General features: G+C 40.3%; 2 protein-coding genes across 3 annotated transcripts; both read left to right on the top strand.

Moving 5' to 3' along the window:
* Positions 1-767: 767 nt before the first annotated feature.
* Positions 768-22,717, top strand: LOC103330627 (beta-glucosidase 11-like). Of its 2 annotated transcripts, none has more exons than XM_089044033.1 (13): positions 768-979; positions 1,073-1,136; positions 13,238-13,293; positions 13,612-13,687; positions 13,775-13,846; positions 14,212-14,299; positions 14,397-14,652; positions 15,077-15,192; positions 15,390-15,610; positions 19,183-19,208; positions 19,290-19,377; positions 19,580-19,670; positions 22,551-22,717. In XM_089044033.1, the coding sequence occupies exons 1-13, from the start codon at positions 845-847 to the stop codon at positions 22,576-22,578; spliced, it is 1,317 nt and encodes a 438-aa protein (XP_088900159.1). In that variant the 5' UTR covers positions 768-844; the 3' UTR covers positions 22,579-22,717. The 2 variants fall into 2 exon arrangements, with proteins under 2 accessions (XP_088900159.1, XP_088900158.1); XM_089044032.1 differs by lacking the exon at positions 22,551-22,717 and adding an exon at positions 19,848-20,149 and having other exon boundaries at positions 770-979.
* On the top strand, positions 22,578-23,173 carry LOC148920707 (uncharacterized). Its single transcript, XM_089046860.1, has 2 exons — positions 22,578-22,829; positions 22,976-23,173. The coding sequence occupies exons 1-2, from the start codon at positions 22,578-22,580 to the stop codon at positions 23,171-23,173; spliced, it is 450 nt and encodes a 149-aa protein (XP_088902986.1).
* The last annotated feature ends 13 nt before the right edge of the window (positions 23,174-23,186 follow it).

The raw sequence follows: 23,186 nt of genomic DNA, 5'->3' as shown, positions 1-23,186 counted from the left end.
AAACCAATTTCGAAGAAACCCCTAAACCAATTTCATAGAAACTCATAAACCCTAAACCAACTTCAGAGAAACCCCTAAATCCTAAGAAAATGACGATGAACAGTACCTTTTGGAGGTGAACGATGGAGTTGAGCTTCGATGAACAGACACCGCTGGTTGAGGAAGAGCATTGCGTCAAAGAGAGAGAAAGAGAGAGACTGAGAGCAGCACGCAGAGAAAGACAGCAGTGAAGAGAGAGTGAGAGCTGAGCGACAGAGAGAGACGGAGCCAAGAGAGGGTTGAGAGAGAAAACTAAATTTCAGAAAAAAGTGTTATGTGTACAATAAGTGGACAATAAATATATATTTATAGGTGATATTTGCAAAAATTGTGGAGAAAGGCGGTATTTCCAGTTAAAATTAAAAAACTGGTGGCATTAAACGCTGTTTCCCTAAATTATACAATTAAAAAAAATATATTATGTTAATATTCATGATTTTCTCAAGCTAATAATGTTAACTTTCTTTGGGAGAATTCCTACGCCGTTGGGAGGAAGCAAAGGCTTTTCACTTCAAGCCAATCATCGCAGTGGGGCTTTGCACAACCTTTATCAATTAATTTGACAAGTTTTCGGCTGTTTTGACGAGTTTCCGCACTCGACAAATGAAAAAGTCTTCAATTCAACACACAACACCTTTCTAAAGTAATTTGGAGTCTTCTAGCTTTATCGACGTGGAGCTTTAGGGTAAGCTAAAGTAAGGATAACTAAAGGGTAACCACTCAAATCTCATTCTAAGTTTTGCTTTTTATAAGTTCAGAAACCAGAATCTCCCACTTTTGCTGTGCTTTCGTCTTTTCCATAATTATGTTGAGAGTTTCACTTCTGCTGTGTTTTCTTCTTACTATAGAAAGTGTTTCTTCAAGCACTGATAACTTTTGCAGAGATGACTTCCCACCTGCACCAGCCTTTGTTTTTGGTGCTTCCTCCTCTGCTTATCAGGTTCTCAATTTCTTTTCATTTTTCTTTTGTCTCTCTAATTTCTTTTCATTTGTATTATTACCTGGGTTGAAAAAAAAATCTACATGAAAAAAGGTGGAAGGTGCTGCAGCCGAAGATGGCAGGACCCCGAGCATCATGGACACATGTGCGCATGCTGGTTAGCTTCCCACTACTTTCATATCACATTTTCCTTCTTATTCTTTTTTTCGCTCTTTTTTCATTTTTGTTTGTTGGTTGGCGAGGTCAGGTTAGATTGTAGCAATACTGGTTGTTATGCTTTTATTTTGTATTTGTTTTTTTAGTTTTTATTTTTATTAAAAAAATTTAACCTCTCCATGAATAAATTAGAGTTTTTTATTAGTTAGATTAAATTTTTCCAAGAATTAATTAGTTTTAAAAATGTTATATAATCAACGTCTCAATTCAGTTCGAAAAGCCAATGAAAGATGCAGCAATAGATATTAATTTTTTTCTTTTTAAGACTTTTTCTATTACGAGAGACGATAATATGTTAGGACTCGAACTCCAAACCACCACACTAGTGCACATTTGCCTAGATATTGACTTGGATACCAATCAATATTATTATTAGTGGGCAGCCATAGATATTGTTGTAGTGATTGGTATTCTTAAAGCAAGAAATGTCTTGGTTGTTTTCTTGTACTAGATTCAATGTTATATTGGAAGGGGCTCATCTCATGACCACAAAACCATTGTCATCTATGACGTTAAATTCATATACGTCCAAACAATGTCAGTCGGCAGTCAAAACATGAAGAAAAAGTATGAGACATAGATTCAAAACCGTATGAAAAACAACTCATGCCCGAAACCTGATCGAAATAGATTCAAAACCGTATGAAGAAAAAGTAATTCATAAAGACAAGTGATCAGGTACAAAATAGTAATTCACATATTCTATTGGCACACTTTAGTTTTTGTTGTTGATTTTTTTTTCTTCTTCTATTTTTGAGACAAACTATGTAATTAATAAAAAAAAGGGAGTTTCACTAAAACACCCAAAATGGGGGTTGAAATTATAAAAAAACCCAAGCACTATTTAAACATATAAACACACCCAAAACCCATCATTACACACACTCAAAATCCATTTATAAACACACCCAAAAAGTTGACTTTGGGGTTGATTTTGGGTATACATGTCTAGGATTGGGTTTATTTATAAATTTGTATAAAAAAAAATACATGACAGTGTCATGTGTCACATTATTATTGTAAATTACGATTTTATCACATACTCTAGAGTAAAGTTTTGGTTACTGTTTGCCCGTTTTGCGTTTACTCCTGTGACGGAAGGGCAAAGTTCATGCCTTGAGAACCATAAACCGGTCAACAAGTCACTTTCTTTGGTGTGCGGCGTGCCGCTAGTAATAAAAGTCTAGCAGACTTAGTTTGGAATAGATAACTTGCGCCCCAAGTTACTGATTTTGCAAACAAACGATTGTGAATTTGGGTGAGGAATATCTCCCAAGTAAGTTCTTTTCTGCCTCGTGGTGAGGACTTTAACAATTTATCTCAAGTATAAAGAGGTTGTTCGGCGAGAATGGTTGATGGAATTTAAATCGCATTTTTAGGCGAGCGCCTTTTACAAAACTATAACAATAAATACTCATGCTAGAGAGATGAAGATACGATTGGAACTCCATTTCGCCGAGATGGAAGGTTACATTCGGACATGAAATGCCCGGCCGGATTTGGGAATGTTGGGCCGTGGACCGTTGACAACTCGATTGTTAAGCTTCAACTATAAATCGATACCAAATGTTGATTCTGGCAGAGCTTCAATGTACCTTAAGCTTTTGTGAAGCTTCGAGGGCGAATCGCGCTTCTTGATCGAAAGGCGTAGTGGTGTTCTCGAGGACTTCAGTGGGCTAGAGACTTGCACTGTGAAATTTGTTGTGAAATTTGTTGAGGTTTTTGTGTGTTTGTGTTGGTGTCTTGGCTCAATGAGCTTTGGTTGCTTCAGTGTTTTGAAGGTTTTTTGAGATCAAGTGATCATTTTGAGTTTTTGTTTTTGATTGATTTTTTGGTTGTTTTTTGAGTGTCTTTTACCCTGTTCACCCCTTCTTGTATTTATAGTAAACTGTTTCTTCTCTGGAGTAGGGTGATTGTGTTTATTTATTGGGCGGCAAAGATATTTCCCCCTTTTCCTCTTCTTCTTCAGTTTTGGCAGATAGGCTCTCAGATAGGCAATCACTTCCCTGATTTTCTTGAAAAGGAACCTAATCTCTTTCCCAATTTCTACTGCCCCTTGTGATATTTTACCCGTGATGGTTAGTTTGATTCCTTTTCGACAGCTCCCGCTTTCCTGCTTATCCTCTCTCGAGATTGTAACTTGCTTATCTCCTTGGGAAAATTACCTTCTCTGTAAAGACAGAAGAAAAATCTCTGAATATACATATATAAGGGGGATTTAATCTTCAGTTCTTCAGAATCAACTTGATGTCACGAACCCTTCAATCACTTCTTCTATGGCAGTTGCCATTCTGACTTCCGCCATTGTTGACTTTTTCATCCCAGAGGTTGCCATTGCTGACTTTTTATCCCAGAGGTTGCCACGTGGGATTGTTCCTTCTTCTGGACTCCCTCTTCCTATTATGTTGGGCCTATGAGGCCCAAATCACCTTGTTTGCTCTGATGAGCCTTGGGGACTCTTACAGTTTTTGGCTTCCATCTTTTATTTGTTTGGATGTGTCAATTTTGGCCCAAACAATGCCCCTTAAGTCCAATCGTTTTGGAAGCAGTTTCGACTTAAATACATGGCCATTAAATTGGCGCGTGGTAAATTCTCCCTAATGTAAAACAGTAGAAGTATAATAAAGGGACAAACTCAAAGACAGAAGTAGAAGTACAACAAAGGGACAAACTCAAAGCAGTAGAAGTACAACAAAAGGGACAAACTCAAAGTCAGAAGTAGAAGTACAACAAAAGGGACAAACTCAAAGTAAATCTAAAACAAGGGTAATATTGAAAGGAATCAAAAGATTTTTAGTGTAATCTTGTGTCTATCCCAGGGTCTATTTGTACAGCCTGCGCATCCCACATGGTTGGATAAAACTTTTTTAACCATTTGCCATTGATTGGGGCCGTATGAATTTCTCCATCCCTATCCTGCAACCTGTATGCCCCTATTCCGAGGATCTGATTGATTATGAAAAGGCCTTCCCATGTAGGCGACCATTTTCCATAACCAGCCACATGGGTTCCAAAGAAGCGAGCCTTTCGGACTATCTCCCTTCTTCAAAACTCTTGTCCTCGACTCTCTTGTTGTAGGCCCTTGATCACCTGTTTTCTGCCGCCAGAGTTTGTTGAGAGTGTCAGTGCCTGCATCCAATCCCTCAGTTCGGCATCATGGCACAGGAGTAGTTCTCTCCTACTAAGTCATGTTGGTGAGCAATTACGAGGGTGACAGCTATCTCCATAGCAGAATTGCATCATGACCGTAGGTTAACGCATAGAGTCATGCGATCGCTTCTCTTTTTGAAGTTCTATATGCCCACAGAGTTTCTGACAGCTTCTCATGCCATTGTTTCGGATTCTTCTCAAGCATTTTCCTGATAATGTTGATGATCACTTTGTTGCTTGATTCCGCCTGTCCATTGGCTTGGGCATAATAAGGAGTGGATTGGAGCATCTGATTTTGAATGCCTCTGCCATGTCCAGCATTTCTCCGGATATGAAGGAGGATCCTCTATCAGTTGTGATTGATTCTGGGATGCCAAATCTTTGGATAATCTGCTCTTCTATGAAAGTGATGATCTCTTGAGATGTAGTAGATTTAACGAGCCTTGGATTCCACCCACTTAGTGAAATAGTCTGTGGCAACAATGATAAAGCGATCTTCTGGCTGCTGGTGGATAGATCTTACCAATGAGATCCATTGCCCATCCTCTAAAGGGCCATGGTTTTACCACTGGATTCATGGGAACGATGGAGCCTCTGGATGGGCCGTGTCTTTGACAAGATTCACACCCCTTGGAATAGTTAATGCAATCTTTCATCATGGTTGGCCAGAAGTAGCCATATCTCCTAATTAACCAGCACATTTTTCTCCCACCTTGATGTGCTCCACAGATTCCTTCATGGGTTTCCCCCATAACTTTCATGTATTCTTTCTTTCCGAGGCACCTTAAAAGCACCTCATCCTTGCTCTTTCGGACCAAATCTTCATTCCACATAAGGTAGTTTAAAGCCATGATTCTGACTCTCTTCTCAGAGGGCAAAGTTGGATATCGTAGATAGGTCATGATAGGATTTCTCCAATCATCTTCAGTGATTGTGGCAGAGTTGACATCTATCTCCATCCCCGCCGCAATGATGGTAGGCTTTTCTTTCATATCTGATGATTCTTTGTACACGCCTTGGCATTTGTACGCTGTTGCCACCGGGCCAATTCATTGGCTGCAAAATTTTCTTCCTTGGGATATGTTCCCAAGTGGCTTCTCTGAATTCATCAGAAGATTCCTAGCGCCACCAAGTAGACAGCCAAAGAAGGGCTTAGGCACTTGTATTCTCCAAAGAATTTGTTTCAAAACCAAAGATGGAATCTCCTGCAATTTCCAGATTGGATTCCTAGTTCTACCAGTATTTCTAAGCCAATGATTAAGGCCTCATATTCGCCTGTTGTTGGTGCATTGGAAATCCAATTGGAAAGAGTAGCAGATGTCGATTCAAGTGGTTCTTCCAAGACAATTCCTGCACTGAAGTTATATCAGCTTTTGATCCATCAAAGTATAACTTCCAAGGTGCAAGATGAACTGAGTAGGTAGGATTGTTGAGGCGGTGTGAGCTCTGGTCAATAGATCTGCATTTGCTATGTCTAAAGAGTCCATATTTTCAATCTCCTCTCCGGGATGATCTGCTAGGAAGTCTGCCACCTTGTCCTTTGACTTTCGAGGAACATATCTGAAGGCAAATTCTGTCAAGGCCAAGGTCCATTTTCCAATTCGCCTCTTAGCATTGGTCTTGTTAGCATGTATTTGATCAGATCTGTTTTGGCAATGATATAGATGGTGTATGGCAAGCATATAATGTCCGAGCTTTACTGGCGGTGAAGTACAAGGCTAGGCAAAGTCTTTAATTGCGAATATTTTCTTTCCACTTCACGAGTTCTCGCTTAGGTAATAAACCGCCTGTTCCTTTCCTTCCTTGTTATCCCTGAACCAATAAACTTCCAATGGATACTTGATGCGATATATCAAGCTTGAGTGGTGCCTCTCCTTGAGTGGGGACAGGAACTGGTGGATTTGAGAGGTAATGCTTGATTTCCTCAAAAGCTTGTTGGTGCTTTGCTCTTCCCACTTAAAGGTTTGTTCCTGTTTTAATCTTAACAAAGAAGAGAAAGGCTGGATCTTTCCTGCAGAATTGGATATAAATCTCCTCAAAAAATTAATTTTTCCTAAGAGACTTTGTAATCCTTCTTGTTCCTAGGTGGCAAAGCCTCTATGATGGATCTTGCTTTGTTTTTGTCGATCTCTATGCCTCTTTGGTGGACCAAGAATCCTAGGAAATTTCCACTTTGAACTCCAAAACGCACTTCTTTGGGTTCATTTTTTATGTTGCCTCATTCTTAGGAATGCTCTTCTTAGATCATCATGTGGTTTTCCTCCTCGGTGATTTAATCACAACATCATCAATATAAACTTCGAGGAATGTCCAATCATATCGTGGAAAATGAATTCATTGCCCTTTGATAGGTAGCCCCTGCATTTCTCAAGCCAAAAGGCATTGATGTATTCAAAAGCACCTATATGCCCTGGACACATGAAGGTCTTGTGGATATCTTCTTCGCCATCATGATCGATTGTAACTGCGTTGCCATCCATAAAAGATAGCATCTGGTTGTGGGCAGCTCCATCTACTAGCATGTACGCCATTGGCATAGGGTACTCATCCTTGGGAGAGGCTTCATTCAGTTTACGTAATCCACGCAGATTGACGCCCCAATTTTCCTTTTAGAACGGGTACAATATTAGCTAGCCAATCGGCATAGATGGCAGCTGATGAATCCGCCTTGAGCAGCCTTTCTATTTCTTCTTTGACTTTTAGTTCTGTGTCCATGGACATCCTTCTTACGCTGCTTGACCGTGGTATCCCTCTTTGATTGGCGACTTGTGTTCTACCAATTCCCTGTCTAATCTGGCATCTCATGATAATGCCAAGCAAAACAATCTTTGAACTCTTGTAGAAGTGCAACGAGTTCATTCTTAAGTGGCTCTTTCAATAGTGCTGATAAAGGTAGGCCTTGGATCCTCCTGTTCCTAAGTTTATCTCCGCAAAGGATCTTCTACTCGCAGAGTCATCCAGTCTGGTGGTGCAAAATCTAGCACTTCCTCCTGTAGTTCCTCTTCCTCCCGGCTTTCAGTGCTTTCATGAGTGAATTACGCCATATTGATGGTGAATTCGCAAAAAACTTTCTTTCCTCCCAGTATATCAACAATCTTTTTGTAATGGACCGGATTGTTGCGGCAAATCGATCCTTTTCTTGTTTATTGGGACTAGACATTAGTGCTATGGAAATTTAGAACAAAAGGTCTGTTCCAATCCTCCAAGGAATTGGTTAGACATTCTTCAATGAGCCTCTGGGCCGTGACACCATGGAGGCGGCCGTTACTGGTTGACTCCAAAGAAGGTGAAAGGACCAAGGTCATCATGATAGTACCTTGCCTCACAACACATGGCAGAAGGTAGAAATGGCCGTGGATCGGCCTCTATTATCTCCATGTAGCCTTCTTCATTCCATAAAACTAATTGATGAAGAGTGGAAGGAACACATAGACTCTGGTGAATCCACCGCCAAGCAATGCATTGTAAGTGGTAGAGGTAGTTTCTACCACAAAGAATACAACCTTCAGCTTCTTGCTTCCTACTAAAACATCCACATCTAGGATCTCAAGGGTTTTGGTGATGCCTCCTGCGAAATTGGTGACGGTCAAAGGGTTGGAATTAAATCCTTTTTTCGCCCATTTTGCTCAAAGATTCGTGAGGCGAGAAGGTTGATGGCTGCACCTCCATCTACCATAGTGTTGGGAATAGGAACACCCCAAAGTTTGCTTGTTATAAACAAGGGTCGAGGTGGTTTGCCATTTCTTTGGTTGGTTTGGAGAAGCAAAGCGATCTGTAGCCAACTTGTGGGTTGTTCCTACTGTCAGGACTGCTCTTTGATACGCCTTTCTTCCGCTTCGCCAACCTCGCATTCAAAACTTTCTTGGGAAAATACGCCTCCGCCGCAGTGCTCTTCGTCCTTCTACCGCCGAACTTTTCTCGCGGAATGAACACTATATTGATGCCTAGGTCGACGTAACAAGTCCTCCACCCCGCACCAAGGCCCCGCTCGTGATCCATCCTCCGTCATAATCCATCATTCTCCATCATACCTCCGTCCATTCTCCTAGTTCTTACATGCTCAGAGGAGCGCATTTCAGTCATCGTAGATGGTTCATAATTCACCGCTCCTCTTCATATTCCTCAACCTAGCCTACTTGCCCTTCTCTGGAATAGGATCGGTTTTTTCCTCTGGCCGGGAGTTTTAAGTAGATTTTCGAGGCGGAGGTAGAATGGATAGAAGGTTTCTTTGAGGATTCTCGCTTCTTTCAACCACGTGGTTGAGAGATTGCTTGTTCTGTCTGGGGGAAATATTTCGGCTCTTTCCCTTTTTGGCGAATTGGCCTCTGGAAGCACACTGCGTTTTCTCGTTATTGAGGAATGTGCGATCTTGTCTCTGAACCCTCCTCCTTTGGGTTCTTGTCGGCTCCATTGTTGGTCCGCCACTTTTCCCGACTGAATACCACCCGCTTCAATGATGGCTGCCAAGGTTTATCACTAGGCACTCTTATTGATGTTTCTTCCTTGGGCTGCTTAGTCATTCTTTTGTTGGATTGACAGGCCTAGGGTAGTTTCTCTGCTCGCCTTATCTCGGCGTGGTTCCAATCCGGTCAAAAACACTTGGAGTGGGCAGATCCTGCTTTTCGGGATTACCTCCACCACTCACACTTGCACCTGCTGCAGAGCACTATTCGGTGAAATGGTTGCTTTTGGTCTTTCCATAGTCTCCTTTGAAACTATTCTCGCTTCTACCGAGTCACCTCTATAGTCGCTTTCCTTCTTTCGCTCGCCAATTTAGGTTGACCATATTAACTTGTGGCGGGAAAAGGATCTGTGGTGACGGATGGAGGTTTTTCGCTAGGACTTCTGCTGTTATCCCTTCCTGTATAACATCTCTCAAAACAACACAACTATTGGTAGAATGATTCCAAGAATTGTGCCATCGCAATCTGTCGCCCTTGAGTTCTTGGTTTGGGCATTCTGTGAGGCGTCTCTATTGCTTTCAGTAGCAACATTTCATCAAACAAAGCATCTACTTTGGTCAGATCGAAAGAATATACTTTGTTCTGCATGGGTTTGTTTGGAACGAACCCTCCTGTGAATGGTGGCGGCTTTTGATCCCTTGGAGGCTTTGTAAGGGTTTTACAACTGATGGGATGCTTTAATTTTGCCATTTCCGCAATCTGCAACCTCTCTCTCCTCCGATTCCTCTGCATCTTCTTCTGACTCCACTTCAATCATATGTATTGAGGAAGAAGGGGATTTGTAATACGTGCCTTTGGAAGAGTTTCTCTTCTGCTCCTCTCGAGCAATTCCTGTACTTGGTCGCTTTACGCCGCTTTGCTGATCTCCAAACAACATCCCATCAAATCTTTTCCTCAAAGAAATTTTGAGGGCACTGAGCCATTTGGATGAAATGTCTTTCTTCGATGGGGATTCGCACTTCATTTTGAGCTTCTCAACTTTATAAAGTCTTGGGTGTTCATCTTCACTCTGCTTGAGAGCGGCAAGGTCACCGATGGTGACTTCGGTGAATTATGTAATAGTAGTCATGGAAGACGCTCTCCATTTGCTCCCAAGTCTGAATAGAATTTCTTTGGCGGTGTTAGTGTACCAAGTGAAAGCTTGTCCGAGAGAGAGTTCCCAAAAAGTCTTAGCTTTAATAAAGGTTACTCTCTATGGCTATGCATTGGGTGGAAAATCGCCTACGTGCTCAATCTGATGAAGCATGAGGATCCTTTCCGTTGAATAAAGTGAAGTTTGGTACTTTAAAACCAGGGACAAGGGTATCCGATCAATGTAAGGTGGATATGGCTTCCTATAGGTGGGCCTTTCCCCCTCCCCGCTTCAGCTCCATCATTTCCTGAATATCCTCTGCAATGACCCCACGCCATTTAGAGCATTACGGGAGGGGTTTTGTCCCTGCTGAGCAAATCGCTGAGCAAATCGTGGTTACGCCTATTTGGTCTAAGCGAACTTCTTCCCGTGCTCCTCGCTCTTCCACCTGGTGGTTCCTCCAGTTTGCCCGCCTGCATTTACATGCGTTATTGGCATAAGGATAGTTTCCCCCCGCCTCTCCTTCCTCTTGCGTGGAGGGAATGGATTGGGATCCATCCTACGGGCCTGTAGGGTAATATTTGCTGTTGCAGAATTTCCATGGGGAGATCTTGTGGGGCCGCTTGCTGCGGAACAAGTCGAGGTTCTAGCCGATTCTGCGGAACTTGTCTGGCGCAGAGCTTACGGCCGCATCTTGGGGCCACACGTTCTTGGGACAGAACAATCACTTCCTGTGTCCACTGGATTTCTCCCCGCTCGTATCCCGGCCACCGCACCGAGAGGATTCTCTTGACATGGCCATGCCAATCCCTGGTGGGGACCATAGGGAAGGTCTAGTTGCCGACCACCTCATCATGATTGGGAATTCGCCATGGCGCCTCCCGATCCTTCCTGAATTGCTCGTTGACCGCCATTGCGTCATGGCTCGTCATATTATTTAGGGTATCTTGGCTCCTTTGTGTTGTGACCTCTTGTCGTAATACGATTCCTATGTCGACGTTCATCCTTCCGAGCCGGCCCCGACCTCCCGCTCCCTATCGCCATGTGCCAATGCCGCATCGCTTTCCGATTCCAGTCCTTCCCCGAGGGCCACTTGGTTTATTTCCATGTCGTGGTGTGGGTTACTGCTAGAGCTTCCAGTATTCATGGTGGTAAAGAACAATGTGTACTTGAGAAGTCCCATGGCGTGCCAAATTGTTTGCCCGCTTTGCGTTTACTCTGTGACGGAAGGGCAAAGTTCCCACGCCTTGAGAACCATAGACGGTCAACAAGTCGCTTTCTTTGGTGTGCGAGCGTACATGCTAGTAATAAAAGTCTAGCGGACTTAGTTTGGAATAGATAACTTGCGCCAAGTTCTTGATTTCGCAAACAAGCGATTGTGAATTTGGGTGAGGAATATCTCCCAAGTAAGTTCTTTTCTGCCTCGGTGGTGAGGACTTTAACAATTTATCTCAGTATAAAGAGGTTGTTCGGCGAATGGTTGATGGAATTTAAATCGCTTTTAAGCGAATCGCCTTTTACAAAACTATAACAATAAATACTCATGCTAGAGATGAAGATACATTGGAACTCCATTTCCGAGATGGAAGGTTACATGCTCGGCCGGACTGGAAATGCCCGGCCGGATTTGGAGATGCTTGGGGACTGGAATGTCGGCTGGACTGGACCGTTGACAACTCGATTGCTAAGCTTCAACTATAAATCGATACCAAAGGTTGATTCTGGCAGAGCTTCAATGTACCTTAAGCTTTTGTGAAGCTTACGAGTGGGGCGAATCGCGCTTCTTGATCGAAAGGCGTATGGTCGTTCTCGAGGACTTCAGTGGGCTAGAGACTTGCACTGTGAAATTTGTTGTGAAATTTGTTGAGGTTTTTGTGTGTTTGTGTTGGTGTCTTGGCTCAATGAGCTTTGGTTGCTTCAGTGTTTTGAAGGTTTTTTGAGATCAAGTGATCATTTTGAGTTTTTGTTTTTGATTGATTTTTTGGTTGTTTTTTGAGTGTCTTTTACCCTGTTCACCCCTTCTTGTATTTATAGTAAACTGTTTCTTCTCTGGAGTAGGGTGATTGTGTTTATTTATTGGGCGGCAAAGATATTTCCCCCTTTTCCTCTTCTTCTTCAGTTTTGGCAGATAGGCTCTCAGATAGGCAATCACTTCCCTGATTTTCTTGAAAAAGAACCTAATCTCTTTCCCAATTTCTACGCCCCTTGTGATATTTTACCTGTGATGGTTAGTTTGATTCCTTTTCTGGACAGCTCCCGCTTTCTGCTTATCCCTCTCGAGATTGTAACTTGCTTATCTCCTTGGGAAAATTACCTTCTCTGTAAAGACAGAAGAAAAATCTCTGAATATACATATATAAGGGGATTTAATCTTCAGTTCTTGAGAATCAACTTGATGTCACGAACCCTTCAATCACTTCTTCTATGGCATTGCCATTCGACTTCCGCCATTGTTGACTTTTTCATCCTGAGGTTGCCATTGCTGACTTTTTATCCCAGAGGTTGCCACGTGGGATTGTTCCTTCTTCTGGACTCCTCTTCCTATTATGTTGGGCCTGTGAGGCCCAAATCAGCCTTGTTTGCTCTGATGAGCCTTGGGTGGACTCTTACAGTTTTTTGGGCTTCCATCTTTTTGGGCTGGATGTGTCAATTTTGGCCCAAACAGTTACTTAATTAGGTTTTGGGTTTTTTTTTTTTTAACAATATTTTCCTCCTTATCCACATAGTGACATGCAGAGATGGACCCTAAATCTAGTCTATGAAATTACCTTTACATACCCCATACGTACCTAACTTAAGCATTGAGGTTCTTGGGTATGTATTATGCTGGTATCCTTATCGTTTATTGGAAAAAGGACCTTGAGTTGTAGCCTAGTGGTCTTAGGTCCGAACCTCCATGACATCTTGGTTGTGTGCATGAGAAACCCCCCTCCTCTTGTAGTTTAGATTATCACTTGTACTCTGGAAAAAAAACCTCATGCCCGAAACCTGATCGAAATAGATTCAAAACCGTATGAAGAAAAAGTAATTCTTAAAGACAAGTGATCAGGTACGAAATAGTAATTCACATATTCTATTGGCACACTTTCGTTTTTGTTGTTGAATTTTTTTTTCTTCTTCCTTTTTTGAGACAAACTATGTAATTAATTAAAACAAAATACATGACAGTGTCATGTGTCACATTATTATTGTAAATTACGGTTTTATCACATACTCTAGAGTAAAGTTATGGTTACTTAATTAGGTTTTTTTATTTATTTATTTTTAAACATTTAGATAAAGTGGATTGTTCAAACTAACATGATAACTTGCGTGTATATGATCCTTGTTAGTTCATTGCTTAACTCAATTTTTCAGGTCATTTTCATGGAGCCACTGGAGATGTAGCGTGTGACGCGTATCACAAGTATAAGGTATATATTTTGCAAAATTCAATCTAGTTATTGCTGACAATCTTTTCTTTTAGTTCAGAGGTTTCAGGACTAGTAGTTATTCACATACATGTTACAATTATGCAATCACGAGATTCATACTATATCAAGACTAGCTAGTATTCGAGAGATTTTTAGTTTTTGGGAGGCAATATAGCATACTATATGTTCTGTACAATTACGTAATCACACGATTTATTGCCTAAATATTAGGAACATGTTGATGCTATTTGATATACATCATATTCATATCATATATCGTTTATGCATGATATATAATGTTCATTCAAACTGTTGCAGGAAGATGTTCAACTAATGGCAGATACTGGATTAGAGGCATATAGATTTTCCATCTCATGGTCAAGACTTATCCCAAGTATGCATGAACATCCAATTGTTACTCATATTAAACAAACAAGGCTTAAGTTTTCACGCACTCAAATATCCAGTTTCTTTATTTCAGATGGAAAAGGACCTGTCAATCCAAAGGGTCTACAATATTACAACAATCTTATTGATCAACTAATCAGCCATGGTTACTATCTACCTTATGATACTACATTATATATTTTCCTTCAAATTTGGGGAGTGGTTATACTCTTAGGGCATGTTTACTTAGGAATGGAGGAAGTCATGAATCGTGGAACCAAATTGAGGAATTGGATATCAGATCAGCTAAGTAGCTGATCCGATTACTATTTTTGAGGATATTCGCAAGTTTAGCATGCAACCCATATAATTTGGATTGCTTTTGTGTTAGTAAACGCGGGGGAAGACATGAATTTGCATAATTCCAATACCCATTCCTGATAAAGTAAACATGCCTTAAGAAACATGTACCACGTCCACCAATCTAACAATTCTGTAATTTGATGTCTGAGTGTTTTATTTTTCAAGCAGGAATCCAACCCCATGTTACTCTACACCATAGTGATCTCCCACAGGCACTTGATGATGAGTATGGAGGATGGGTTAGCCGAAAGATTGTGTATGGTTTCTTAACCCTATTTTTTTTATTTTGCGTAATTTCAATGCATCAGGAGAAAAAGGGAAAAGATCATGATGGAACAATTTTGTGGTTGCAGAAAAGACTTCACTGCGTATGCAGATGTGTGCTTCAAAAATTTCGGGGATAGAGTTTTGCATTGGACTACTATGAATGAACCTAATGTTTTTGTTCTTGGGGGTTATGATACTGGATTTCTTCCACCACAACGATGTTCAATTCCATTTGGTCTCAACTGCTCTAGGGGTAACTCCTCAACAGAACCGTACTTGGCAACGCATAATATCTTATTATCTCATGCGTCGGCTGCTAGATTGTACAAGAAAAACTACCAGGTAATTGGAAGAGAAAACAAATTCATGTTAAATGCTTCAAGCACTGCTGTTCTTGCAATGGTGTCCTTACGTCCTTGAATCAAGAAATAATACAGATTAATAAGTGTCATAGCTGCTAACTTTCACTTGTTACTTAGGTCTTCGAGTTTTAATTCGAGAACATAAAGATTTTAACTAAGAAAATATTTAACGATAGGTTGAGAAAAGAAGAAATTGTGAGCAAATGGGAAGTAGAAAAAGAGAAAACTCTGCAATGTTTGATGCCTCTCCTTCTAATGTACATATACTATGTGGAAATGCATAAACAATTATAAGCTCAAACATACAATACAGACCGTTATAAACTATGATAAAGAAGTTAAAAGAAAACCAACCTAATTCAACAAAGATTATTCCATGTAACATCAATACTTTTGGAATGCAGGATAAACAACGTGGGTTTATAGGAATCAACCTTTTTGCCTTTTGGTTTTTTCCTCGAACAAAAACCATTGAAGATGAACTAGCAACCCAAAGAGGCTTCGACTTCTATATTGGTTGGTAAGTTTGAAATTGGCATAAAATTGCAACCTCTCTGTTCTCTCTTTTGTAGTCATTTTCCGGCCCAATTTGGTGGTGTGGATGATCAAGCTACTATGTGAAACCGATATATATATATATATATATATGTCAATTGTTATTTACTTGTCTTAACTGCAATCGCATTGTAATTCCATTGTGTCTATTTTGTGTTGCAGGTATTTGAATCCCTTGGTGTTTGGAGATTACCCGGATGTGATGAAAAAAAATGCAGGCTCTAGAATTCCTTTCTTCACTAGGCTTGAGTCTCAAAGTGTCAAGGGTTCGTTTGACTTCATAGGATTTAATTATTATCTTGCCGTATACGCCGAGGACAACTCCATCAGCTTAAAGAATACAAACAGAGACTATATTGCTGACTCGGCAATGAAGAGGATAGGTAAGTTTTTGCTATACGTATATAAGTTCATCTTGTTTCTCTTCTGTAGTGGAACCCCCACTGGAACATTCACGCTAGCTGGCGCAAAAGCTACCACCACATTACTAGACCCAGATGGCCCTGGTTGCTTGACTCCACTTCAGGTGTATGAGGCATTTCAAGAACTCGATTGGCCATCGCCTGTAGTGTAACATAATTCCTTTGCATCTCCTTATAAGCTTCACCCCCATATCTTACCGATTGCTTTTCTACCCTAACCCTATCCACCACCACCCTACCATCTTTTACCAAACCCTCCACAATAACTTCAGATTCGGTGCTTTCATTACTAGCCACTTTAGAAATGGTACGCCCCTCACTTTTCGTTTCTTCCCCACCAAAGGCTTGAGGATTGTTCACTTCTTTATCAGAACTATTAGACATCTACAAACATAAATGAACGATACTAAACGATAGGCCAAAGTTCAAAGCAAAATACCTAACGGTTGGAATGCCTAGGATTTTACTCTAAGGAGGATCTTCAAATGTTCATGCATAATTTCAAAGTTTCATGCAAAACTTCACCTAAAAAGTGCATTTCAATTAAAAAATAGGGCAGCAAAACAAAAATACCTTGCACAGGAAATCACCTCGCCTTTCCTCACTCAAAATCTCACTGGAAATTGCCTATTCCTATTCTCTCCAAACGACTCTCAAATGCTAAGTACTCCTCATTCTTCCCCTTGAAGCCATTTTATAGGTGCCAGCCATACCAACGCCTCAACTTACGAACCGTCGCTATTATTGCATCTCAACCGCCCGCACTAACGTCTCGATTTCCACACCAACGAAACCTTAACGAAGCCTGTTCGATTCCCACTACTTAGACCAATACACACAAGGCAACACTCGGGCACGACTTGTGCATGACGTCAACCCTACCGATCGACAGGCTATGTGCCGACCAGGTAAGGGACTCACGCACGACTCGTGCATGATGTCAACCATATCGATCGGCAGGCTTTGTGCCGATTGTGAGGGGGACTTGTGCATGACTCGTGCATGATGTCAACCCTCCAATCGGCAGGCTCTGTGCCGATAGTGTAGGGGGCTCACACATGACTTGTGCCAGGATCATTTTCCCCTGCCAATTGGTATGACAATACCTCTGATTAGCAACTTGAGGGACTACTGTTTGTACCATAATCAACCAAGCACATTTGGGACTAGGAGAATTCAAGATCTTCTTATGGTAAATATTTTGTCTGCTACGCAAAAACCCCCATATACATCTCCATAGAAAGAATTTGATCTTATTAGGCACAAACTCCACAATTTTTTCCATAACAATTTTTCATCTTGTACCGAGGACCCTTCCATGCCATTTTCCCGCTGCTTCTTCATTCATGCAACCATATAACCACTTCTGATTGAGTATTTACCGCTTCGATCACAGTGCCAAATTAATTTATCCTTTCTATTATTTGAAGCCAAAGGAATTTGGAGGATAGCCTCTGCTTCTTGTTCCCAAAAATTAGCTTTTAGTAACTCCTCATCCTATTGTCTTGCTGTAGTAAACAGCTCACATACCTTCATAGAAGCATCAAATTGTGGCGTTGAGATGATCTTGAAATTCATTGGTAAAGGCACCTAACGATCCTGATAAACCTGTATATCGTCACCATTTCCCACTCTCCACCGCAAACCCGCCTTCAACAAATCCTTACCCCAGATCAACGAACTCCTAATAAGTGAGGGTCGATATCCCCAACCAGCATCTAGAAAATTACAATGCGGAAAATATCATGCCTTAAAAATTCTCGCTGTGAAGGAATTACAATTAAAAAATAATATCCAACTTTTTTTTGCAAGGAGAGCTTGATTAAAAGCCTCAAGGTCTCTAAATCCCAATCCTCCATTCTGCTTGCTCACACATAATGTTTCCCACTTAGTCCAATGAATACCTTGCATATTCTTACTCTTAGACCACCAGAATTTAGCCATCATGCCATGAAGCTCCTTACACATCCCCTTAGGCATTCGAAAGCAGCTCATCAAGTAGGTGGGCATAGCCTGCAACACAACTTTAATCAGGATCTCTTTACCAGCTCTAGAAAAGAGCTTTTCCTTCCACCGACTAATTCGTTTTCTGATTCGATCTTTGACAATCTCGAAAATCTGTTTTCTTCCCTTGCCAGTCATGAAAGACAAACCTAAATATTTTTCATGGCAAGACACCAACGGAATTTCCAGCAAATCCAATACTATTTGTTTTTCAACAGCAGTAGCATTTGGGCTCAAAGTTAAAGCCGACTTTGTGAAGTTGATCTTCTACCTAGAAGTCTCCTCATACACTTCAAATATATTATTCACTGTTTCACAGGACTCTTTGGTTGCATCCAAAAAGAGAATGCTGTCATCTGTAAAGAATAAATGACTAACCGATGGAGCTCCATTAGCAATTTGAATCCCACGCAAACTCCCTATCCTTTCAGCATCCTACAACATCCTTGAAAAGCCTTCAGCACACATTAAAAATAGGTATGGTGAAAGGGGGCACCCTTGTCTTAACCCTCTCTGAGGAATAACATGCCCGAATGGATTACCTTTCCAAAGCATCGAAAAAGTGACTGTTGTTAAGCAGTCCATTATCGGTTTTACCCACTCTGAATCAAAACCCAATCTCAAAATCATTGCTTGCAAAAAAGACCACTCTACTCAATCATAGGCCTTAGCCATGTCAAGTTTAATGGCCATCTTTGTTTGTTGCCCCTTCTTTAAACCTTTCAGAAAATGAATTGTCTCAAAGGCTGCCATCACATTATCAAGAATTAGATGTTGGGGGTACAAAAGCACTTTGCGACTCTGAGATAACTGAAGGCAATAAATACTTGAGTCTATTTGCAAAAGCCTTTGCAATAATTTTGTAAATCGCTGTACATAGGCTTTTTGGTCTAAATTCAGTCACTCTGGAGGGTGTCTGCACCTTAGGAATTAAGGAGATTAGAGTGTGATTAAATTCTTGGACACTGCTTTCTCCATTCAATATCTGAAAGCACTTGCATGACACCTTGTCCCCTACAATGTGCTAGTAGTGTTGATAGAAAAAATAAAGAGATATTATGTTAGAAATATTTTACTGGGATGTCCTTTCTTTAAAGGATGCATGTTGTGCAGGGAGAAAACTGATGTAGTATGTATACAGATGCCTTTTTCTGTTCAAATTTGTAAATTTTCTGTACCATGCTGATGCCTTTTTCTTTTTCGTTTTCTTTTCCTTCTCCTTTTTTACTAAAAATAAAAGTACGACGCAAACCCTAGAAAACTCAGCATTTCAAGCAGACACTGCATAGGCAAGGAGTGTGTAGTCCCAAATATGATATGAATGACCGAAATATGCTAAAGCATATATCATAAACAAAATTAGCCTCTATGAAGATATTTCAAAATCACAATGTTCATTTTTTGTGTTTGTGATGGTTGTTTGTGCGTCGTTCATTTTTTTCTTTTTGTTCATCGCTCATGCATGCGCAAGGAATATTTGTGCATTGTTCATGTGATAGCTTTCAAACCTTCTTTAATTTCACGTGCAGGTCTACAAAATGATACAACATTTGAGGTAGAAGCTTGAACGTAATCAATTCACTGCTTATGGGGTTAATTTCAGAGCCTTAATACCGATCGGTTTCTTTGATTTCAGTTTCCAATAACTCCCTGGGGCCTGCAACGACTGCTGGAATATGTCAAGCAAAACTATGGAAATCCTCCAATATATATCCATGAAAATGGTCTCTCTCTCTCTCTCTCTCTCTCTCTCTCTCTCTCTCTCTCTCCCCTAAATAGTGAATTTTAATCAAAGTACTGCTAGAGTGCATTTATATGAAGACATATATAATGTGAGAAAACATAACGCAGCAAAAAGATAAAAACAAATAAACTCTTCAGAATGGTGAAATTTAATGAAAAAATCTGGCATCCAATATATTTTAGGTCAACGAACTCGACGCAATTCATCATTAGAGGATTGGCCAAGGGTGAAATATTTGGACGGACACATCCAAGCTTTGCTTGAAGCTGTAAGGTATACCTATTTTCTGTCGATTATAATTTAAGCCGAGGGTTATATGATTTATCATGTTCTCTCCATTTTGTAAAGGCTAACTGGCCAAGTCCAAACAAAGGTGTTTATGAGATGCGGAAAGATATAATACCTGTTTTTAAATTACTAATGGATGCTATGAAATATTTACTTTGGAAGGAATGGATCAAACGTCAGAGGCTATTTTGTATGGTCCTTCTTGGATTCCCTTGAGCTGTTGGACGGCTATGAATCGAGCTACGGCCTCTACTACATCGATTTGGATGACCCCGATTTAAGAAGACAACCCAAACTCTCTGCTCACTGGTACTCCCAGTTTTTAAAGAGAAAGAACGTCATCAGCTTAGACGGGTTTATTAAATCCCTTTCCCATGATCGCGTTCAGTAGATTTCACTATACATTGTTAATTAACGATGGAGTGTAAAGAAAGATGCATCTAATATGTTTTTTTGTTCTTGCATTCTTGGTTTAGGGCAGGACATTGTGCTTCTATGTCGTCTAATTCCCAAAATACCTTTTAGACTACTTAAATCCCCAATATCCTTACGGATCGAAAAGTGACCATCGTGACTTTACAATTCCGAACCGAGACTTCACTTTTTGATAAAAAAAAGCCCGTTGACAAGAGAAACAATGAAATAGGGCTCCTTGTGTTTTCAATTCCTAACCCAATATGATATTTGAATTTTTGTGGGAAATGACCCTCAGTGCCACCCCTTTAATAATTTTAACTAAAAATACCATCCCTTCCCAATTTTTTTATAACTATCAACTATAAATAGAAAATTATTGTACCCTTATTGCTCTCCTAACACATTTTCTGAAATTGACCTCCCGCCCATCAGCTCTCCGTCGCTCAGTCTCTTCATCTTCACTCTCTGGTCACTCTGCTCTCACTCTCTCGTCTCTCACTCTAACTCTCTCATCTCTCGCCGCTCACTGTCACTCTTGCTTCTTCCTCTCCCAAATAAATCTGTGCATCGAAGAACAACGCCATCATTCACAAAGCAAACAGGTACTGTTCATCGGAATTCTTTTACGGCTTAGGGTTTATGGGTTTGTTTGAAATTGGTTGACGGGGTTGTTTGAAATTGGTTGACGGGGTTGTTTGAAATTGGTTTAGGGTTTGGGGGTTTCTCTGAAATTGGTTTAGTGGGTTTTCTGAAATGGGTATAGGGTTTAGGGGTTTCACTAAAATTGGTTTTGCTTTAACTCTGTTTGCTAACTTAAGGGCTTGCATATTGGATATGGATAAGTTCTCTATGTTTTTCATATTCTCTTGTGATTATTTGGAATTTCAGTTTGGGGATGAATATTCAATGTCTAAACAAAGGGCAAGGAACCATATGTGGTGTAATATGAGTTCTTTAAAAGTTTGCTGTTTTGTGCTTGATCATTGTATGCTTAAAACAAAGCGGGAAATGAGTGAAGATGGGAACATGCCACCAGCAGGTGTGGTTTAGAGAAATGGGGCCATGGATTTTGCTATAAGCTAACTCTTTAAGCTTTTGCTTGTCTTTTTTGTGTATGGATAGTTAGACAACTCTGTTTATGAGGTGAACTTTTAATTTTTTAATTGTACATGTGTAAGAAACATTTTTTACAGTTTTGATGGTTTATTTATTCATTTATCTTTGATATTGATAACACATACAATACATACAAACCTCTGATTTTGTTAACGAAAAACTGAAGGGATGGTGCCAATTTCATTAATTTCCTTACATTTGAAAGGAGGGCATATTGGAGTCATGATTGTGGTTGCCACTAATTGATAGGATGTTCCATGACATTATACGTTGAAGTCAACAAATTGTTTCCTGATGTCTTCTTGTTGAATTGTTCTGAATTAGACTTCTGCTACTGCACATTCCTATTGTAGCTTAAGCTGTCATGATTATCTGGTGTTTGGAGATGTGTCTGTAGATATTTAGTTAATTGTCAATGATCATGTAAGGTAAAGACTTAAATCCTTGTGAGACAGAAATTGGAGTGAGAGACAAGTAATTTGAAGGACACATGAAAAACTGAGTGAGAGACAAGTAGTTTAATGGCATTTTTTAGGAAGCCTTGTGAAGAGAAAATATAAAAGAAGGAAGTGGGAAAATATAATGGCACTCTCTCTTTCTCTCTTTGCAGTCAATGTTAGGGTTTGTTGAGGGGGTTCTTGAAGGTGAAAGAGAGGGTTGCTTCGTTAAATGCTCTCTCCCTTCAACAATCTCTCAGTTCCCTCTCTTTTCATGTTTTCAATGGACGTCTTTCTCTTCTTCTCTGCTCTTTCAGTGGCCTCAAAAAACCCAAATTCTTGGTTTCGGTTCCGACTTTTTCACATACTTCCTCCTCATTCTCAATCCTCTCACAGACATGAATTGAGCTTTTGTTTAGGTGTTTCTGCGATTTCCAATTCGGGTCTGTGCAAAACGAGTGATTCTAAAGTAGGTTTTGTATTTGTTATTGACTAGTTTGTCTTTTTGTACAGTTTTCATTTGAAAAGGATCATTTCACTAACCTGTGACTGATTTTGTGAAGTTTAGTAATTAGAGAGATTGCAAATTTCTGTATTTTAACTGTGAATTACTTCATGCTTGGATGAAACTTCTATTGGTCTGATTGATTTTCATGCTATGGATGACGAAGTGCCTCAAGTTGCTATTTGTCATGTAGGATTGGTTCGTTTGTGATGCGTGTTTTCAGTTTCATTTTATGATGCATATTTAGTGTGGGAATTTATTGTGGTTCATGTGCTGTAATTTGTGTTTAATTTTCACTTAATATCCTATAATAGGCCGTTGAATTGTGTATTGCTTGTTATTGTCCAGATTGCAACGGACTGAATTTTTTTTAATAATAATGCCGTGCAGGGAAACATGGTTTCGCCAATTAAGTTGATGATTGGAGAGGAAGAAAAGTTCCAAGGAAAAGCATTGGCGTTATCCCATACAAAGAGTGCAATAAGTACGATAAAAGAGAAATTCAGTGAGCAACAGCTACGAACCTTCGAAGAGAGTTGTTTTGGGCATCTCCTACTCATCGAGGACCTGAAGTGGACGTTGCCAATTGTACACGGATTGTTGCTGAGGAAAGCTGATCCGAAGACTGTTTCCCAAGTGAACGGGATCAAATTCATTGTTGGCAATAAGGTGATCCAATTCACACCGCAGCAATTTTGCGTCGTCACAGGGCTAAGGTTTGAAACCTTCCCTTTATTCCGATTCCCAGTAATGACAACGCTCATTGAAAAGGAAGTATTTTGGCAACAATAAAACAGTGAGCCTGTTGGAATTAGAAAAAGCCTTCGCGATGCGCTGATGCGGATGATGCATTGAAGCTCGGCTTTGTATACTTCGCTGTGTTTGTGCTGTTGGGCAGTGAAAAACATGTCCACATTGACATGCGATATTTGAAGTTGGCGGAAGACCTTGAAGATTTTGGGAAATATACATGGGGTGCTGTGTCTTATGTGAAGACAAATGCGTCCTTCTGAGGGCACTGTGTGC

Source organism: Prunus mume, linkage group LG1, assembly GCF_029339155.1.
Source record: "Prunus mume cultivar Tortuosa linkage group LG1, ASM2933915v1, whole genome shotgun sequence".
In the NCBI taxonomy this organism is placed as follows: Eukaryota; Viridiplantae; Streptophyta; class Magnoliopsida; order Rosales; family Rosaceae; genus Prunus; species Prunus mume.
Note: the sequence above shows the minus strand (reverse complement) of the source record. Positions and strands in the feature narration are given on the sequence as shown.